Source organism: Panthera onca, chromosome X (genome assembly GCF_046562875.1).
Source record: "Panthera onca isolate mPanOnc1 chromosome X, mPanOnc1 haplotype 2, whole genome shotgun sequence".
NCBI classification, from domain to species: domain Eukaryota; kingdom Metazoa; phylum Chordata; class Mammalia; order Carnivora; family Felidae; genus Panthera; species Panthera onca.
Genome location: NC_138357.1, coordinates 41,334,504 through 41,356,734, shown reverse-complemented (window position 1 = coordinate 41,356,734; position 22,231 = coordinate 41,334,504). Strand labels below are relative to the sequence as shown.

The 22,231-nt window shown below is 42.7% G+C and overlaps 1 protein-coding gene across 1 annotated transcript; it reads left to right on the top strand.

The window, feature by feature from the left end:
• Positions 1-206: 206 nt before the first annotated feature.
• On the top strand, positions 207-21,944 carry PRPS1 (phosphoribosyl pyrophosphate synthetase 1). The gene is made up of 7 exons (XM_081794002.1): positions 207-487; positions 10,146-10,329; positions 11,435-11,533; positions 13,158-13,282; positions 16,410-16,583; positions 19,527-19,686; positions 20,833-21,944. The coding sequence occupies exons 1-7, from the start codon at positions 366-368 to the stop codon at positions 20,923-20,925; spliced, it is 957 nt and encodes a 318-aa protein (XP_081650128.1). The 5' UTR covers positions 207-365; the 3' UTR covers positions 20,926-21,944.
• Positions 21,945-22,231: the final 287 nt, after the last annotated feature.

Sequence of the window (22,231 nt, the reverse complement as noted above, 5' to 3'; positions counted from 1 at the left end):
TTGCTTTGGCGCTCCTGAGCCAGCTCTCACCCACTGCCTGGCTACAGGGGGCGGGGCTATACCTTAGCCTCACCCCTTTCGTGGCCTCCAGCCAATACCTGAGACAACTGGAGGCAGGCAAGAGCCACAGTGAGGACCCGCCCCTCGCTCCCGTTCAGCTAATCAGGGCGGGCGGGGTGTGGATTTCTTTGCTGACCCCGCCTTCCTGGCGCTGGGCAATTTAGAGCCGCACGCCCGGCGGGAATGTAAGATGGCGGAGTAGCAACGCGAAGCGGTTAGGACTTGAGTCTGTGGGCCGACTTCGGTTCCGGTCTCGGCAGCAACAGTGATCGCTGAGCAGAGAGTGCCTAGGGTGGTTGGCCAAGATGCCGAATATTAAAATCTTCAGCGGCAGTTCCCACCAAGACTTATCCCAGAAAATTGCTGACCGCCTGGGCCTGGAGCTAGGCAAGGTGGTGACTAAGAAATTCAGCAACCAAGAGACCTGGTAAGGGCGAAGTTGGGACCCCAACCCGGGGCGGCAGGGACCCCGCTTGGGTGGCAGAGGGTAGGGGGAATGGGGCCGCCGCGTGAGTTCTGAGGGACCGCGGGGAGGGGGGGAAGGGGAAGGTGCAGCTCTGTGGCAAGCGTGCCCCACGGGCTGTTTCCGTTATTTTACCTCTCGCGGGAGGGTCACGTTCATTCTCACCGTGAGGTGGGGTGGAGTCAAGATGGAGCATGAGGCGAAGCTGTCGGGTTTGAAGTCAAGGGCTGGAGGACCCAAGGCGGGGTAGTGGCTGCTGAAAGAGCTGCCTAGAGCGACGGGAAGGGAAAGACGCTTAGCCTCGGCCAAGGGGACACGTGGCTTTGTCGCTTCGCTGTTGAGCTATCCAGACTGGACTGGGTTCACTTTAACTCTTGGACCGGCTTGCTTGGGAGAACCTTAACTGCGTAATAAGCCCTCCTGGTGTTTCCTTTAGAGTCTAAGAAGCAGCTTTTCAATTCGAAATGGTGTCGGTCGGGTTTCGTTTTGAAGGAAATTGACATATGTACTGAGGGCGCCAAAATGATTACTAAGGACTTCCCTTGGATTGGCAAGCGTTGGCTTTTCACATCTTTAGAATCGGAGCCACACTTAAGTTAAATCTAGTTGATCAAATAAAGTGATGCATTAACTCTGCATCCTGATTGCCAGCATCTCAGCTTGAGCCATCCAAAAATTTTGGGGAACCTTAGTTCTGGAATCCTTGACCTTTCCCAGTGCGGATACTGGTACAGATGATACAGAAACGCATTTTTCAGTAGCAAAGTCTCTCCTGAACTCGTCCACTCCTCTTAGCGCTGTTGTGGGGATTTTAGGAAACAGTTTTCATCGCAGAGTGTTAAGATAATGGAGGAAAGATAATACAGTGGAAAACCGGAATTTCATAGTACATTGCAGCTGGAATTTTTTTCATTGCCTTGCTAATTAAACGTGCTCCCTCCCCCCACTCCCAACCTCCTCCTGCACCTTGGGGCCATCTTAAAAGATAACTTAGTTATTTCATCCTTTCAATGCGCCTTCCACCTAAACGTAGAATCTTCCGGTTCTGATAGGTATACTTTGTGTTTTGTGATCCTGTTGATCAAATCAGAGCTGTGCCCACAGTCTTACGGATGCAGTCAACTAGTAAGGGGAAAGTTTACACCAAGTCTAATGGTCAGTTTAATTAGTTAAGGTTACTTTCAACATTTTTTCCTAAATGCTTTTTTTCCCTTTTGTTTCTTTCTTTAAACTTACTATGGAAGTGTAACTCCCCTATCCTATTTAGATCTGCTTATAAAAGCATTCATCTGTAGTGGACAGCTTCCTTCTGGATACTTGATTGTTGTACCGCTGGTTGTGATGCAGATGATAGTGTAAACACTGACACCATCTGTAACTAGGCAATACCTTAGAAGAGGCTGGCCAAGCTGCTGTCTTTAGCTTTGACCACACCATTATGACACCCTAGTAATGAAACCATACAGGACCAGACTTTGCATGTGGCAATACAGGTGGGGACAAGAATGATTTTCATTTAGAGGGGTTTTTTGCCCCCCTTAGAGAACTATGGTTATTAAATCCTCTTCCTAGACTTCTAGGTAAAATCCAAAGACCTTATTTTTCTTTGTGTTAACCCTTCACCCTCTGTCATAATGCAATACTCTAGAACCTGAAACTATATTGGGAGAGGGGGAGGACGAGAACAATTCAGTGTTCTGACCGATCTGGATTCATCAGCAATCCCCATCTACTTCTGAAATCAGGCTGGTTTCATTTTTAAACAGCTGGACAGAGGCATGCTTGGAAACATTGGTTAAGATTAAGCCCAATGTGGAAAATGGCTGACTGGTTTGGTTTCCTCATTTCAGGCTTAATAGCTTTTTGGTTTCCTAGGTGTTCTGAAATCTTCATTGAACATAATTGAGTATGTTGCCTGTGGAGCTTCCCCCTTGCATCTCCCACCCCCACCTTTGGCTCTTCTGCACTGTAGAAATGGTAACTACTGCCCTGTGTGACTCTTGGGCTCTGAAGGCACAGACAGAGCAGCTCAGTGGGTACTCTGGGTCATCAGATGGAGAACTGCAGAGCCCATCCTCAAATGAGACAGTTTTGCTATTTGGCAGAATCACAGGGGTTGCTGCTCTCTCAAGCAGAGTGGCATTACTTGTCGACTCAGGAGCCTCCCTTGCTGTCCAGTTACACAGGAAACATACATATAGGTGGGTGTATTGCACACAAATAGATAAGAGAGATTAGAAGCTCAGGCTCTGGAATCAGAGAACCTGCATTTGAAATCTTAGCTTTTCTTTGCCTCACCTGTAAAGTAATAGCTACCCATAGAATTATTGTGCAGATTAAATGAGATAAATTAGAACATTGTCCAACCCAATAAATGCACAGTGGATGTTGGTAAGCAGTTGTGGTGATGGTATTGCAGAAACTACAGAAGAGGACAAAGGGGAAAAAAGACCTCCCAGCTAGTGCCACCACCACCCAAGATCAGCTCTTCACATTTTGATTATGACCTTCCAGATATTTTGTGTGTTTATGTACTTTTCCAAAAATGTAAGGTATCTATGGCTTTCATCACTTAGCAATATATTTTGAATAATTTATCCCCTTAATATTTAGTCTACATGGTTTTAAATAGCTGTTCTAGTCTTCTTACAGTTTTACCATAATTTTAGATAACTGAGTCCCTTCTAGTAGATATTTCCCGTTGTTGACTAATGCTTTTACATGAAAACCTTTGAACACAAATCTTTGTCCATTTCCTTAGGACAAATCCCTAGAAGGGGAGTTACCAAGTTAAGGGGTAGATGCCATTTTTCAGGCAACTGATAACAGTGTTACCAAATTGCCCTCTAGAAAAGTTGACCCAATTTCTGCTCTCATCAGCAATAATCAAATTAATAGTAATTAATGTATAATGAGTGCTTAAGAGGTGCTAGTTCCTATGCTAAGTACTTTATACATTTCTAATCCCCTCTACCCTGCTGAGAAGTTACTATCCCCATTTTATGGATGAAGGAACTAAGATTCAGAGGTTAAGTAACTTGCCCAATACTGGGTACTATTGCTTACTATTTTTGTTGACGGAATATCTCATCTGGCTTTTAAAACTTATGAATAAATTAAATTTTTTGATGTTTTTTTGATTCTCTTCAATATCAAGAAATAGCTTTGGTTTATTTGGTTACTGTGGATAGGCTCAGAGGGGGGAGGACTTTACTTTGATTGTCTAGGATTTTCTTAAGAACCACATCCTTTGGTTAGTTAATCCCTTGCATTTTGCACATGCCAACGTCTCCATCTAAATTCTTGAGATTTTCTTAAGAAGACTATCTGCCTTTTAGATTTCGCTCTATTTCCTATTGTGTTTCTTAGCGTTCCATGCTGGTTGGATGCACTGATGCTAAAGTAAAGATAAAGGAGAAGCTGTTTTTCTCATTGGATGGACATAGCCAGCCTGGCCTTGCCAGAAGATTGGGGGAATGATTGGCCCAAAGCCATTTGGAGAACACACCGTTAGTAGCTAGAGGGAGAGAACACCGAGTGTTACCCTTTAAATTGCTAAACTAGGTCTTTCCTAGTTTAGGATAAATTACATTACAAGCAAAGATAAATTATATTTAAAAGCAAGATTTTTTTAATTTAATTTAAAAGATACAAGATAAATTACATTAAAAGCAAACAGGTTTTAGTCACAGCTGTTCTACCATCAATCACTGCCTAATTTATCATTTCTTAGACTTAGAGGAAACCATAGAAATAATACTAAGATTTTTTGAGGACTCACTGAACTATTGATTGACCAAGCTGTATAATAGGAGTGTAGTTTGCAGGTATTTGAAGGCTTTCTGAAAGTCTGTACCTTATAATACTACTGGAGGGGCAAGATTGATCTTGATTAGTGAGATTAGAATACACAGTAAAATAAGGCAGTGTCCTAGTTTTACTTACACTGCTTTATTTTGCATATAGTTAAATAAATAAAATTTTCAAGTTGCTAGATACATGTCTGGTCATAACACCTTTCTATGCTTCAGGATTTAGTCCTAAATTTGGTTTTGGGAAATGGCTGAACTGTTGGTTGACTATAATTGGGTAATATGATAACACAAAAGTGTTACTAGCAATTGTGTTGGGTGGTGAGCTGGTCCTTTTATAAAAATTATTATTCAAACCTTATATGATGTTAGAGTATGATTTTTAAAGGCATACCTCTGCTAAATCTATGTATGTAACAAATGGTCTCTCATGTTTAACTTGGCAGTGATAACTTAATTTTATAATTAATACTTTAGCTGCTTTCAAGAAAGGATTTGAAGTGTGTTTCATGATAGTCACACGATTTGTTAAATAGATGCTTCAGAAGCTTTCCAGAACAAAGGCCTATCATAATTGTGCCAAGAATTTGGCACAAGGTAGTTACTGCAGTCTAGTGTTACTTTAACTGCATCCCTTGGCTTCCTGGTAGCCAAAGGGATAAAGCCACTTGCAGTGGATTATGTAGTTTTTCTTTTCTTTTTTTTTTTTTTTGAGAGAGAGACAGAACAGCATGAGCAGGGGAGGGGCAGAGGGAGTGGGAGACCGGGAATCTTAAGCAGGCTCCACACCCAGCAAGGGGCTGGATCTCACCGGTTGGATCTCACATGGTGAGATCGTGACCTGAGCCAAAATCAAGAGTCAGATGCTTAACCAACTGAGTATCATGAAACTCTTTAGATACCTCCAGGCACAAAATTCTGGGAATTTCATGGGTGGGATCCTTAAATAATGATATTGAGTAACATAAGGAACAATGTAAGCAATTATTATGGGTATTTTTAATATTACTTATGATAGTTTAGGCATTTGTAAAGAGAGGTAAGCCATCATGTGTTGTTTTCTGGTCTTACTTGAAAACAAAGCTTTGGAATAGATAATTAGCCCTTCTCTTAGCCTCTTGGATCTTTTGTTTAAATTCCTAATCAACACCACCTGGTTCTGGGTTGAGTGTATGTCTGGACCACAGATGATATTCTGTGTTCTTGACTGGAATAAGAGCCATAGGCCTTCCATATCACATGTAGAGGATAGAGGTGACTTTCCTGGAAATCAGTGTGCCTGACCTTTGTTCTCCCCCAGGGAAATGGAGATCTTCCTCAAGGAGGTGAGGTATGGGGCTCACCCCACACCTGTGGGCGGGATTAAATTTTTCTTGAGTTTTGAAGTTGCTCAGGTATTTGAAATACTTGGTCCAGACCCCGGAATTGTGCACCATAAAACATAGAAGGGACTCTTGTGGACTGGAACTTCTTAAAGGGTGGGCAGTGTTAGTGAAGGAGATCTGAGAAGTCCCTTAAACACCGCTGTCTCTTGTTTGGGCCTACCACAATGAGTAACCTGCAGAGCGCGTTCTCCTCCAGGAGGTGTGACTTAGCCTTGTCCATTGTGTTTTTTACATTTTTAGTATATTTTACTTATCCCAGTATATCCAAAAATATGATAATTTCAGCACATAAGCAACTTTGAAATTGAGATACGTTTTCCTTTTATTTCTCCCACCTTCACAATGAATAGAGTGTGTATTGTATGCTTGTAGCACATCTCCATTCGGTTCCTCTGTCACTAGTGACATTTTAGGCACTCCATAACCACACAAATCCAGTGACTCCCAGATTGGTCAGTGCCATTCTAGGACCTGCCCTTTGGAAAACATGGAATTTACTCTCACACAAAGTACTCCCTGGCTCCCTCCTGCTTGTCCATTTGAATTTTGAAGAATGTCTTCAGAATGTAATTTTGGCATTGGCGTAGTTAAGGTTGCCGACAGACTCCATTGTTTTTTTTTTTTTAATGTTTATTTATTTTTGAGAGAAGGAGAACACAAGCAGGGGAGGGGCAGAGAGAGAAGGAGACACAGAATCCCAAGCAGGCTCCAGACTCTGAGCCGTCGGCATGGAGCCCGACACGGGGCTCAAACTCATGAACCCTGAGGTTGTGACCTGAGCCAAAGTTTGGACGCTTAACTGACTAAGCCACCCAGGCTCCCCCAGAGTCCATTGTTTTTTAAGGCTGACCTTGGTGATTAACAGATGTCAACTTGGCTAAGCCGGGGTCCACAAAATTGCTATATCATTTATTCTGTTGCCTCGGTATCAGTATTTCAGGATCCTGCTGCAAAATTCTTCATAGCTGTTGTATTTTGGTGCTCCCAACAGGTTGTATGTAGTTCCACCCAAAATGAAATCTCTGCCAGCTGTGTATCTGTGAAGAGGGTATGAACAGATTTATCAAAATCTTTTAAAGAAACATGTTGGACCCATTGCCTCCAGTGTGAAGTGAGTTACTTTGTGAGGAACAATAGAAGTCCGTCTCCTAAATTTTCTCAATAGTAACACCTGCAGAAGGTTCACAGTATCTTGAGTGGATACCGAGAGGCATCCTAGTCCTGCCGGATATTCATTCATTCATCGTTTGTGCCCTAGAGGCACTGGCTGGCTGGGGATACAGAAGAGTGCAACAGATCTGGTCCCTGCCTTTGCGGAGCTTATGTTCTAGTGAAAGAGACAGGCAGTAAAACAAGTGTTTACAAAATAAAGTGATAACAAGTTATGATAGGTGTTTTTGAAGATAATAACTGAGGTGGTGAGGGAATGACTGGGGAGGGTCACTTTATTATGAAACATTTCAAACACGCAGAAGTAGAAGACTATAGTGGTTTCCCCCAAGGTACCCATCACCCAGTTCAGCAGTTCTCAATTCCTGGTTTAATCTTGTTTTCATCTGTTATTCCCCCTTCCATGCACACCCACAATTACTTTGAAACAAGCCTAGATAGTATATTGCCCTTGTGCATTTTAGTAACCACAGTCCCATTTTCTTGCCTCAAAATGTTAACAGCAATCTCTTAATATCAAATACACAGTGTTCACATTTCCCTGCCTCATAATTGTGGGTGCCTTTCTTCTCTGTTTGCTCGAATTGGTTTGCAGACAAGGTCCATATATATATTTTAATTGGTTGATTATTTTTAAGTCACTTTTGATCTTTTGCTTCTCAGAGAAGTCATTTTTTTTGGTAAGAGGGTCAGAGGAGATACTTTGATTGAAGTCCTGAGAAATAAACCAGCTAGTTGTAGGAAGAGCATCCCAGATAAGTGGGAAGAAGTGCAAGGCAATGATGTGAGCAGGGAATGTTAAGGAAGGCCATGTGACTGATACATAGTAAGCTATGGAGAAAATCTTTTGAGATGAGCTATCTCACAAATCAAAAAGCCCAGAGTTTTCCAGATTCCCTCACAGTATTACACAGTTTCTCAGAACATTATACAACTGGACTAGGTTCTTTGACTTAATGCAGAAATGCTTGTTTTTAGCTACATTTCTGTGACTTCAGCTTTCACTGAGGGCCACAGTTAATGCTTTATTTACTCAAGTATGCACAAAGCATGATAATGTGCTTCTGTGTTCAAATCAAATTTTGAGATAGTTGTAGATCCACAGGTAATTGTGAGATATGATGCCAAGACACTCTGTGTAACCCTTACCCAGTTTTCCCAAAGCTCCCAGCCATAGTCATTCCAAACTAGAGTTTTCTTGCAAAACTGTAGTGTGACACAAGAAGCAGGATATGGACATTGATGCAGTCAAAATACAAAACCATCCTGTCACCACAAGGCTCCATCCTGTCATAACCACATCCACCTCTCTTCTCCCTCTCTGTATTTTCCTTATGTTGCCTTTGTCTGGTTTTGGTGGCTCACTACTACTGGCCTTGTAAAATGCATTGGAAAGTATTCCCTCCTCATCTGCGTTCTAGAAAAGATGGTGCACAATTCGTGTGAATTCTTCAGATGTTTGGTAGAACTCTCCAGTGAAGCTGTTTTTGGTCAGTCTTAGAGACATCCATTTTTTTAATTTTTTTTAAAAAGTTTATTTATTTAAGCAATCTCTGCACCCAATGTGGGGCTCGAACTCAGGACCCTGAGATTAAGAGCCGCATGCTCATCTGACTGGGCTAGCCAGGTGCCCCAAGGCTTAACCAGTTTTTTAAATTCCCCTTCCCCCAAGAATCAGCTTTGTGTTTCATTGGTTTTTCTCTATTGTTTTTGGTTTCATTGATTTCTGCTGTTATGGTTAATTTTCTTCTGCTTACTTCAGGTTTATTTTGCCCATTTTCTACTTTATTGATATTAATTATTGAGCAAATCATGCACTTTTAACATAAGGATCCCCAGTATAAAATATGTCTTTAATTCAGTGCCTGAAGAAGGTTTATCTCCAGATATCCCAAACTAATGGGTTTTCTTCTTTGTTCTGGCTACCAGGAATCTCAGCTTCCCTGTTCTAATTGGTTTCTGGTTTGATTTTTACCATTTGCTTTTATTTGTCTTGCTTTACAATGTAAACTAACCCCATTCTTTTTATTTTTTATTTTTATTTTTTTAATGTTTATTTTTAAGAGAGAGAGACAGAGTGCAAGTGGGGGTGGGGCAGAGAGAGACAGAGACCTATTTTCTGAAGCAGGCTCCAGGCTTCCAGCTGTCATCACAGAGCCTGATGCAGGGCTCAAACTCACCGATGGGGAGATCATGACCTGAGCCAAAGTCGGATACTTAACCAACTGAGCCACCCATGCACCCAACCTCATTCTTTTTAAAATTAATTGTTACTTGAATTGGAAAAGAATAAATATAACTGTCTCCCTATATTAGCTGCTTCTGGCAATGGAATTCTCTCCTGTTGAAGTTTTTCTCTTGATCAGTAGGAGTTATCCACAATTCTAACCTACTCCTGGTTGATACACGCTACGTAACACACACACACACACACACACACACACACACGCACAAATACCCCCACCTCACCTACAGGATTAATTGGGGGAAATGGTGATGCTCTGAGGTGTCACGAAGGTTATGATTTTTTAATTATAAGTTATTCTTGGTAACAATCCAAGCATGGATATTAAAACTTTCATTTTATGGTAAAGTGTAGCCCTACTCCATAATTAACTTCCTGTGGAATATTTTTTAAACAAGACATACTAATTGGAAAGAATACAGTTCGCATAAAATGGAGGCAAGGACCACATCTGTTTTATTCTCCATGTGTCCCTGGCACTTAGCACAGTGACTGGCATATGAACATTTACTGTTTGTTGAGTGAAGTGCCAATATGGTAGATGTGGTACTGGCTTCCATAGAAGGCATCGTTATAGAACAGTAGCGTGATTCATTCCTCACATGATCTTTCTACTTTTGTTATACGTGGATTGTGACAGTCACAGGCTCTGTATCCAATTTGCATGCACATGTCCTATTCCTGTACGTAATGAGACACAGGCAGCTCGCTGAAATTATGGTCCGGTTACTTGTAAGTTCTTTAGCCAGTCTTTTTCATGCCATGTCTCATGTAACAGTAGGTAATATTTGTATAGTACACTGGCGTAAACTGAGGCAGTAAACTGCTTCTGGAACAGGGGCTCCTCCTGGGGATCTCCCAAAGTCTGAGGGGATCAGTGACCATGTGCAGCTAGAACTCATTAACAGCATACTAGCAGGGAAGTTATACTTTTTAGGCCGTACTGTCTGTAGAAGTGTAGTATGGTGCTTTAAAATCTGTTTTTTGTTTTCGTTCCTTTCTCGTTGTAGTGTGGAAATTGGCGAAAGTGTACGTGGAGAGGATGTCTACATTGTTCAGAGTGGTTGTGGTGAAATAAATGACAATCTAATGGAGCTTTTGATCATGATTAACGCCTGCAAGATCGCTTCAGCCAGCCGGGTTACTGCAGTCATCCCATGCTTTCCGTATGCCCGGCAGGACAAGAAGGATAAGGTGGGAGCAGAATCTACTTTATAAAAATTTTTTGTTTGTTTTAATCAGAAGAAGCACATGCCCAGAGTCACAAAAAAATTTCCTTAATTCTTAGATACATATTTAGAGGATATTGTTGTTTTTTTTAATCACATTCTCTTAGGTATTACCCAATGTTCAAAACAATTGACATGTGATTGGTTTATATAAATCAACATCTTTGTAGTCTGTATTTCTTCATCATACATCTGTGACTCTCAGCTCACTGTGACTTTTTAATTGTATCAAGAGGACTAAGCACCAGCTACCGTGGAGTAGAATATTTTTTAAACTGGTAGATCCTCTGGGACCCTCGTCATAAAACTTGAAGTCAGTTACATGAATACCTGGTCTCATTATACACATGCATATCTCCCCTTATTTATCTGGTATAGTAGAGGTTAAGGTACATGTATAAAACTTTGCAGGTCTGTTCTAACAGTCAGTGCCCAAATTTTACGTACAGTGTCTGGGAGAAGGCCAGACATTTTTATTCTGAAACTATAGTGCTCCTACAGAGTATAAAGGGCATGGGCTTTGCTAGTTTATCGTGCAGCAGGTGTGTTTATCTGTCATTTAAGGAGGTTGAAGTTGCTGGAATATTGACCTCAAGATGAGTAAGCAGGTGGTGTAATTTGCACAATAAACTAGAATTTCCATTCTGTGATCTGTCTTTTAAGTTTTGACATGTCAGATGCAATACAGGTTTGCGTATGTATGTGTCAAAAGAGATTTTAATAATTCTTGTGAAGAAGATTTTTTAAGTCAGCCTAGTTTGAATAATTGAGCATTAAAACCCTTAAATAGGCTGAAAATTTGTACATTAAGAAAACAAAAGGTAGGAAGGTATTTTTCTTCTCTGAAATATGTATCCTGATTTGGAAAAGTGATATTCCACTTAATATTTGTACTAGATTGCAATTTACTCATATAGTCAATGGCCATGGCACGTGCTATGAATTTCCTGGTAGCATGGTGCCGTAAACATAGTAGGTGCACAGTAAGCAAATGTTTCTTGAGCAAATGAATTGTTTCTCAAAATGGCTTTTTGGTTTTTTGTCCTTCTTCTTTCGTCCCCTCCATTTAGAGCCGGGCTCCAATCTCAGCCAAGCTTGTTGCAAACATGCTCTCTGTAGCAGGCGCAGATCATATTATCACCATGGACCTGCATGCCTCTCAGATTCAGGTATCTGGAAGCTAAATATTCAGCATTAGAAAGCAGGGGGTGTGGGGAGGAGAGAGCTTATAATGCTAAGAGTGCACAGAAGCAAAAACCTGCCCAAAGACAGCTCAAATAAACTAGACATCGACACCATTTTAAACATCCTCACCTTGGGGCGCCTGGGTGGCTCAGTCGGTTGAGCGTCCGACTTCGGCTCAGGTCACGATCTCGCGGTCCATGAGTTCGAGCCCCGCGTCAGGCTCTGGGCTGATGGCTCAGAGCCTGGAGCCTGCTTCCGATTCTGTGTCTCCCTCTCTCTCTGCCCCTCCCCCTTTCATGCTCTGTCTCTCTCTGTCTCAAAAATAAATAAATGTTAAAAAAAATAAATAAATAAACATCCTCACCTTAAGCATTGTTTACGATCTCAGTCATTTGGAGTGGTTGGATAAGGGAGGTGGTCTGGTATTCTGAGAAGAACATGGACTTTGGGTTCAGACCTAGTTTGAATATTGGCTGACACTTACCGGCTTTGTAACCTTGCACAGGTTATTTAACTACTCTGAACACACACTGCATTGTTATTGTGAGTATTAAATTTATGGTATAAATGCCTGGCCCAGGATAGGTGTTCAGTAATTGGGAACTGTTGTTGTCATCATTAAATTTAGAGCCACAGATATCAGAATCTACTTTCTAGCATAAACACAGAGTAAGGGGAACACAGCATTCCTTTTGTATTATATTATTTTGTATTATATATTAAATAATAATAATTTAAATTAAATACAAAATAAAAATATATATTTTGTATTATAGTATTTTGGACTATTTAAAGGGACTTTCAAATCATCATTGGAGGCTTATGGCAATCCAGTGAGGTACACAGGGTAGGTGGTTATGCCCATTTTTTAAACGTGTTTTTATTATTTATTTTTGAGAGAGAGAGAATGTGCGTGCACGTGAGTAGAGGGACAGAGGATCCAAAGCGGGGTCTGCACTGACTGCAGAGAGTCCAATGTAGGGGCTCAAACCCACGAACCGTGAGATCATGACCTGAGCCAAAGTCATACACTTAACTGACTGCGCCACCCAGGTGCCCCTGATTATATCCATTTTATCGAAGAGGAACAGATTTGTTGAGAAATGGAACTAATCTGTAGCAACTAGTATTAGAACAGAGATCTTTTACCAGTTAGTTACTCTCTGTGACCATTTATTATAAATACATTCCACTAAGTTTACGTATCAAAGCGTCTTCTAACTGGTTTAGCAGTTAGCTTTTGTTCCCTAACAGACCAGCCCAACATTTGATAGAATAAGGCAATAAGTATTACCTCATGGGTCTCCACATTGACTGGGCAGTTGCGGTATTGGCTGAACTTGGCCGTTCTTCCCAAGGGCTCTTTCATGGTCCTGCAGTCAATTGTGGGTTAACTGAAGTCAGGCCTTGCCCCTCTTGGCCGGGATTCTCTTGGCCAGCCCAGGTTTGAGAAGCCATTTTTAATCTGCTACACTGAGCATGCCTTCTAATCAGTTTGAATGTCACAGGAAGGTATTCTTTGGACCAGTTATTATCCTCTTTGTATTAGTCATTTATAAATCGAAGAGCACAAAAAGAGAGCAAAAGTGACTCAGCTTCTTTCTACAGGGCTTTTTTGATATCCCAGTGGACAATTTGTACGCGGAGCCAGCTGTCCTGAAATGGATCAGGGAAAACATCTCCGAGTGGAGGAACTGCACTATTGTCTCCCCCGATGCTGGTGGAGCTAAGAGGTACGACCAAAATGTGCATTGTTCTCACAGTACTGGGGATATCTTTCAGACAGCGATGTCAGAAAGTTGACATTTTTCTAGCAAGTGACAGTTTTTAAGTTCAGTTGACCCTTGAACAGCATGGGGATTAGGGGCATCGACCTCCCCACCCCCTGCCCCATGAACTCCAAAATCCGCATATAACTTTTGACCACCTCAGAACTTAACTACTAATAGCCAGCCGTTGACCAGAAGTGTCACCAAAAACATAAACAGTCAATTAACACAATTTGTATTTTACGTGTGTTATAGATAGTATTACAACAAAGCAAGCTAAAGAAAAGACACTGTTGTTGAGAGAATACATTTACAGCATGGTACTGCATCAAGAAAAATCTATTTATAAGTGGACCTGCACAGTTGAAACCCATGTTTTTCAAGGGTCATGTATACTTCAGAATGGGTGTATCAGTAGCTGGGACATGAGCTGGACATAGTTTTACTGGCCTGAGTCACTGCCAGAAAGTGACAGAAAGACAAGGCAGCCTAGAGGGGGTCCTTAAGTAGTTGCAGTATTGTAGGCTTGACTAAAACCCATTAGTAACTTGGCACCACAGAGCTAGCAAGCAACACCACTGTGAACCCATCCAGAAGGCTGGGAAATTGGGGTTTCCAGTGAATGGCACCAGCTATCGAACCACGTGCTATTATTGGACAAATAGGCTTTTACACCCCTCATGATGCTGTTCGTTTGACCCGTGTTAATCCTGGCATTGAGACATTAAGCAGGAGGGAAAATAAAATGTGGTAACTTTATATTTAAAACCAAGACCTTAACATTTTAAACAAACTGATTGCCAGGCATTGCCAGTTTCAGTGCTTCACAGCTCACATGGTGCCAACTAAGAGCTCTTGATTTCCTTAGTGGATCACTCATTAGTAATGCATTCAAAAGTCTGACACATGTTCTTCTTGTTGTGGAAATAGAATGAAGAGGCTACAAAACACAGATGATTGGGGAAAGCTAATTCCAGTCTTTCTAAAGGCCATTCAAATCTTCAATGACTGTTTCTCCACAACCTCTTTATTTCAGTAACTCCAACAGAACTGATAAGCTGAGCACTTGAGTTCCGTTATCCAGCCAGATGTGTGGCTCTGTGAGTCTCATGTAATCGCTCGTTATCATCTGTAAAAGCGACAGAGCCGAAAAAACATCCCCCTAATGGCAGTTGTCAAACTTGTCTTAACTTGTTGGGCATTATTTTCACATCTTGCCATGTGACTTAGAAAATAGTTGTGTTTGAAACAAATAAGCCAAGATCTTCTTTCCAAAGTTGGGTATAGGAAAACTGCCTTTAGTAGGTGACTTATTGCCACATGACCACTCTGTGTGTGTGTGTTTATAATTCTCTTTCCATAGTGGAGGATTTGCTGAGTGAGTAGCTATCAGTTTGGTCTTGGCAGGGTTTTGGGAGTAGGTAGAGGTCCTTGTGTGATTGTGGTTTGCACAGAGTTTTCCCCTCCATGGTGTAGGGAGTGACTTTTTCCAGCCCTTCCTGCTTTGTCAGTCACTGATTTTTTTTTAATGTTTATTTTTGAGAGAATGTGATAACGCGAGCAGGGGAGGGGCAGAGAAAGAGGGAGACACAAAATCCAAAGCAGGCTCTAGGCTCTGCCCTGTCAGCACAGAGCCTGATGCAGGGCTAGAACCCACGAACTGTGGGACCATGACCTGAGCCGAAGTCAGAAGCTTAACTGACTGAGCCACTCAGGTGTCCCCTGTCAGTCTTTGATTTTGTTGGCCATGGAGTATGGGCAGTCTGGGATGCTTGAGCTAATTGAGCATGCATTTGTCTTGGATGAGTAAACATTCCAAGGAGATTGGTTATTCTTTATGTTCTATGCCCACACAGTTCTAGTAATGGGGAACACAAGGTATGGTTTATTTAGATCAGGATACATAAGCTGTTCAGGTTGTGGTTTGGATCTTGCACGTTCTCTATTGTATGGTCACAGGCTCTCCCCTGTCCAGCACAAACTCCGTTATGTGACCATAGACACAATGGAAATCAGACATAATGCTCTGGTTGTATCTGTGCTGCATTAAAAAACAAGACCCAGGGCGCCTGGGTAGCTCAATCACTTGAGTGTCCGACTGTTGATTTTGGCTCAGATCATGATCCCAGGGTTGTAGGATCAAGCCCTGCGTGGGGCTCTGTACTGAGCCTGGAGCCTGCTTAAGATTCTCTCTCTCTCTGAAATGAAAAAATAAAAACAAGACCCAAAGCACAGGCTTCTTCACGCACGATGATGGCACAGAGGAGCATGGACCTACATGTTACTGGAACAGAGTGCTGTCATTTACATGGGATGGATTTCTGTCTGAGTGAATTCTGTGGTACTCTGTCACCAAAGATTTGTCTTCTGTGTCACTTTCTAGTTTGGTTTATGTTATTTTGTAATATAAAAATAAGACACTTTGATTTGTTGGCGATCCTTCAGGCTGTCCAAGCAAGATGTCCCATTTTCCTGATTAATTGGTACAATGTTCTTTCTAGCGCTCCTAAAAGGAACTTCCAAGCTCAGTGCGCATGTACAGTTGACACTGACAGTTGGTGGATCACTGGGGGTAAGCGCGGTGAGCTGAGCGCACAGGCACTGGAATGGGCTGGGGACTTACTCCTCTCCTGTCAGAGGCTCAGGTTCACTTCTCATCACATCTGTGCATCTAGTTGGGACAGTCTGTGCACCCCCGGCATTAGCTAAAGGAAGTCTTCTCTCTCTCCCCTTCTGCTGCCAGTCTATTAAATGAATGTGCCTTAGCATCCTGCTGCTTCCCAGGACTGGTGAGGCATCTGGCTCTCCCCTGCTATAAACCGGAATTAATTATAATTGAAGTCTGACTAATCCCAGGATACAGATGCATTAGTCTCTAAAACCTGCTTTGTGACGTTTGCCTTTGAGAAGCCAGTCAAGTAGAGTTGTTTTCTTCCAGCCCCAGGAACAGTTTGGTTTCAAAGAGCGGTCTCCCTGAAAAACAAACCCACTGTTTAGTCCCTGTGTTGGCATCTTTAGGAGACACACACACACACACACACACACACACACACACACACACACTGTTTGTGAATGCGCCGCTGTCTTGCAGAGTGACCTCCATCGCAGACCGGTTGAATGTGGACTTCGCTCTGATTCACAAAGAACGGAAGAAGGCCAATGAAGTAGACCGCATGGTGCTGGTGGGAGATGTGAAGGATCGGGTGGCCATCCTGGTAGATGACATGGCCGACACCTGTGGCACGATCTGCCATGCGGCTGACAAGTGAGTGCCGAGAGGTGGTGGGGCCAGTGGTTAGAAGTGAAAAGCTAACTGCTTGCTATCTGCAGGTGAATTGAGGGGGATGAGAACTATCTTTGGGAGTTTTTATTACCCTAGGCTTGAATTGCAATATGCATCATTGATGAATATTTTATTTTTCCCCAAGATTCACTTATTTTTTTCTTACTGTGCTCAACTATATAAAAGATAAATTTGCCACTTTGACCATTAAGTGTACAATTCAGTGGCGTTAGATACATTCGCAGTATGTGCAACTATCACCGCTGTATTCCCAAAATGTTCTTATCACTCTGAATACTCTACTTTTGATAGTTGTTTTTTAAAAATTTTTTAATGTTTTATTTATATTTGAGAGAGAGAGAGACAGAATCTGAAGCAAGCTCCAGGCTCTGAGCTATCAGCACAGAGCCCGACGCAGGGCTCAAACTCACGAACCGCGAGATCATGATGTGAGCCCAAGTCGGATGCTTAACTAACTGAGCCACCCAGGCACCCCCTTGATAGTTTTTTTTTTAATTTTTTTTAACGTTTATTTATTTTTGAGACAGAGACAGAGCATGAATGGGGGAGGGTCAGAGAGAGAGGGAGACACAGAATCTGAAACAGGCTCCAGGCTCTGAGCTGTTAGCACAGAGCCTGACTCAGGGCTCAAACTCACAGACCACAAGATCATGACCTGAGCCGAAGTCAGATGCTTAACCGACTGAGCCACCCAGGTGCCCCGATAGTTTTTTTTTTAAGAAACAAATTAAGGTAGAAATGTATAGGCCTGAACAGACAGGACTATACAGTTGGCCCTTGAACACAGATTTGAACTGTGTGAGTCCACTTATTGTGCTTTTTTTTTTTTTTTTTTTGATAAATACAGTAGAGGACTATAAATGTATTTTCTCTTCCTTATGATTTTCTTAATAACATTTTCTTTTCTCTAGCCTATTTTATTGTAAAAATACAGCATATGGGGCGCCTGTTGGGTAAGTGTCTGACTTTGGCTCAGGTCATGATCTCATGGTTCATGAGTCTAAGCCTTGCGTCAGGCTCTGTGCTGACTGTGTGGAGCTTGCTTGGGATTCTCTCTCCCTCTCTCTCTGCCCCTCCCCCACTTGTGCACTTGCTCTCTAAATAAATAAATAAATAAAACTAAATAAAATAAAAATAGAGTATATACTATAACATGCAGAATATGTCTGAATGGACTTTATGTTATCGATGAGGCTTCTGGTCAGCAGTAGGGTATTAGTTACGATTTGGGTGAGTCAAAAGTTGTGCTCAGATTTTCAACTGTGGGGGTGGGTGGTTGACACCCCTAACCCCCATGTTGTTCCAGGGTATACTGTATTTTCCTATTTATATTTTACCTAAGCCAGAAACCCTGGTCCTACCTCTTGACTGTCCATTTTAGTTGCTACCACCTTCATTCATATTATTTCTCCTCTCTTGCCTGCACTGTTCTAAACTGCCTTCACTCTGTTCTCTCTGCTGCTGGTAATCAATCTCTTACCTCCCCAGTCTGTCTTCTCTCACACTGCCTCCCCTCTTGCGAATCTGTCTAAAACTAAGGCTAGATACCATCACTCCTCTCCTTTAAAACCTTAAGTGGCTCCCCATTGTTTATAATCCACATTACTGTGGACAGCATAGTTTTTCATGATTTTTCCTTAACCTCTGGGTGTCTGTGCCAGGCACAGGCCCTGGCATATAATAGGGGCTAAGAAAATATTTGTGTGCTGAATGATTGCTGATTTGGATCCTGGACTATACATTTATAAAACTCATTTTGTCCTTGTATTATTAAGGTAATGCTAAATGCTGTAACAGATCAACTCCCTGAAATGTCAGTTGGTTAATGTGATAGTTCTTGTTTGTGGTTTAACTCCAGTGCAAGTATTCCTCTTTTGGTTTTGTAGTGCTGCATCTTTAACATAAGGCTTCCAAGATTACCTTGGAAGACATTTCCATTTTGGCCAGCCAGAAAGGGAGAAAAGAGCATGGAGAATCACCCGTGGAAGATTTTTTTAAAAATCTTTTTTTAATTCTTATTTATTTTTGAGAGAGAGAAAGAGCGCATGAGTGGGGGAGGGCCAGAGAGAGGGAGACACAGAATCTGAAGCAGGCTCCAGGCTCTGAGCTGTCAGCACAGGGCCCGATGTGGGGCTCGAACCATGAGATCATGACCTGAGCTGAAGTTGGATGCTTAACCGACTGAGCCACCCAGGCACCCCACCCATGGAAGATTTTTATAAGCCCAACCAGTCGTGTATGTTGTATCTGCCCACATACTGATAGCTAGAATTAAGACATATGGTCACTCCTAACTATGCAAGAGATGCTGGGAAAGGTAGTCCAGCCGTGTGCCCAGGAAAAAAAGGAGATGGATTTCCTTGAGCATAGCAGTCTGTGCCAGTCTCACTATGTTAATCCAAACCTATTCAGATCAGTTCTTAGTCCATATATTTGTCTTTGCTGTGAACCGAATTGTGTCCCTCCTAAAATTCATATGTTGAGGTTCTAGGCCCCCCCCAGTGCGATGATATTTGGAGATGGGGCCTTCGGGAGGTCACTAGGTTTAGATGAGGTCACGAGGGTGGGACCATCATGATGGGAATAGTGCCCTTGTGAGCAGAGACACCAGAGAGCTGATTACCCCATGCATATGTGCACACAGAGGTCACATGAGTGCACAGTGAGACAACGGCTGCCAACAAGCCACGGGGAGAGGCCTCAGGATGAAGGTCACCCTGTCACCATATTAATCTTAGGGTTCCCGGCCTCCAGGACTGTGAAATAAAGTTCTGTTTTTGAAGGCACACAGTCTGTGGTATTTTGCTATGGCAGCCCAAGCTGACTAATGCACTCCTCTCCATGAACTCAGGTCCTATGGTGACAGGTGAGATTAATCCAAAGCATCTCTGCTTCTTCCTCTAGACTTCTCTCAGCTGGAGCCACCAGAGTTTATGCGATCTTGACTCATGGAATCTTTTCTGGCCCTGCCATTTCCCGCATTAACAATGCATGCTTTGAAGCAGTAGTCGTCACCAATACCATACCTCAGGAGGATAAGATGAAGCATTGCTCCAAAATACAGGTAAGGATGCGATTCTTACAAAATACTCTGCTAAGTATTTATTTAGGAGGTGGTTCATACATTGAATTGGGTGTCTACGTTCTGAAGCCTCCCCGCTTTGCTCTTAAGGGCTCAGTCTGTCATCAGGATCTGTGGTCCAAAAGTAAGAAAACAAAATCAGGTTTAAAAGATTCAAGTTGCTAGATGCACCTCTGGAGGATGGAGCGCCAGGGATGCTACATTTCAACAGACTGTCTCAGTGATCGTGATATCCGCTCACATTTACAAGTCCTTGCTCTCCAGTATGTGTGTGTCGCTATTAACCATTGGCCCCTGCAGACATAACGTGAAACCTTTGAACCAGTGGTACACCCCTTAGGACGGCAGCGTTTCTCAAAGCATGCTCTGGAAACAAAGTTCATTACCTACGGTCCTTGTTAAAATGTGGATTCCTTTGCTCCATCTGAGATGTGCACAACCAAGAGGTTCTGGGACCACTGTTTTAATTCCCCAAGGAATTAGACACTAAAGTTCGAGTGCTGTTGTATCAAAAGAACAAGGCCTTGCTTAATTAAAGTGTACAGTAGTCCTTTCGCTTTCTGAAATTAATATGTAGAATTGGAGCATCCATGTCCTTAAGGATTTTTTTTTTTCAGCTTAAATGGGTTTTTTTTTTTCATTCATAAGAATTTGTAAATGTCAACCCACCGCCACCTTGGTGAGTCTGAGTGAGGGGTTTTCCTCCATTAGCACTTTGACTCTTTCCTAAGTGGTGATACTAAAAATACAACGCAGAGGAGCACCTGGGCAGCTGTCAGTTAAGCGTCTGACTCTTGATTTCAGCTCAGGTCATGATCTCATGGGTTTGTGAGTTTGAGCCCCGAGTCGGGCTCTCTGCTGTCAGCAGAGCCTGCTTCACGTCCTCTGTCTCCTTCTCTCTCTGCCCCTCCCTGACTCATGCTTGCTCTCCCTCTCTCTCTCAAAAAATAAACGTAAAAAAAAAAAAAAAAAAGGCTGCAGAATGGCTGGGTGTGGCTCCCGAAGGGAAATAGCACAGTGCAGCTGTTTTAAGGGGAAGGACCCTCACAGGTCTGCTCCTCAGTATCTACAAAAGGGTGGGTCCTCTGTCTGGGTGTTCCTAACCTGCCGATTTTCTCACTTTCCTAGGTGATTGACATCTCAATGATCCTCGCAGAAGCCATCAGGAGAACTCACAACGGGGAGTCCGTTTCCTACCTGTTCAGCCATGTCCCTTTATAATAGAATTACTGCTGAGGCTTTTTACAAATAAAGTGAACCCCGCCCCTTGTTCTCCCTTGGTATTTGATGAAAAATCCAGCAGAAAACCCAGCTTGCTCCAGTGTAGCTTTCCACACCCCACATCAGGTATATTAGCATTTCTCCTAAATTAGAGAAAGACGGATTGAGACTCACTGCTGGGATTTCCTGCCTCTGTTGTCTCATTCCAGCTTGGATTCTGTGAGCCTCGCAGCTTTGCAGCTTTAACCACAGCTGAACTGCTGCAAGATTGCAGGCTTGAGAGGGTGTTGTGTTGTAGGGGTGTTTGAGGTTGTAGAGGGAAGCTCAGACTACTTTGCATGTGAATACTTCAGGGTTTCCTTGGTTCCAAACCACTGGTGACAAAGCCAACCCAGTTCCCATCCCCCAACCCCCAACCTGTGAAAAGCTCTCAAAAGTCTATGCTAAATTACAGCAGGAACCCTAGGCAGCCCCAACCCAGCTCTGGTTGGTGAGTCCTGTAAAGCAGGAGCCAGCAGGCAGCTCTCTGGTGGTGGTGGGGGGTGGGGCCTGAGGGGTGGCAGCACACAGGGCAGTGAATGCTTCTTGGGAGGAAATAGCCTGATCCTTCACCCCCTGCTTGGGGACTGTGTCCCTTGGATTCTCCTTTGTACCTGTTCCTTTCCATTTGACTTGACCTTCAGCCATCTTGCCCTTTCCCTGGCCAGATAACCCTCTCAGGCCCAAATGTTCCTTGTACTACAGTCTTCTGGAAAGCAAACTTACCCCCTGCTACGTGATCTCTAACATTTACATGGGATTGTTTCTGCCGTAGCTTAATCTTCCTGAGCCCGCTACCACCCTGGTAGTAGGTTTTAGGTGGGGTCGTAGTGCCTTTTGATTAATTTAAATATCTCATTCTCATCTTCCTCCCATTGATTTGGCCTCTCCAGTGACCTGAGATTTCTGTTAAAAAGGTTGATGTTACTGTTTACTGTCTCTTGTAGAGGAAACTAATAAAGTGTCTTTGTGTGATTGTGGATCTGTATCATATCTGTACCGGTCTTTCTGCCAAAGGTTTGGTCTAGGTGTCTTACCGCCCAGTGATCATTCTTCTGTGCTTCCAGACTGTTAGTTGCATTGTTAAGCCAAAAGAAGACCTTGGCCGCAGTTTTATCCAACCTTCAGACCTTAAGATGTCTGGGGTGTGCTAAGAACTAGATACAATGTGATTCTGTGCATTGTATCTGAATTACAGCGCCTGTGAGGCCTGCTGGATCTCTTGTTCTTATTCCTGGGGAATAGGAATCCAAGTACTTTCTCAGAG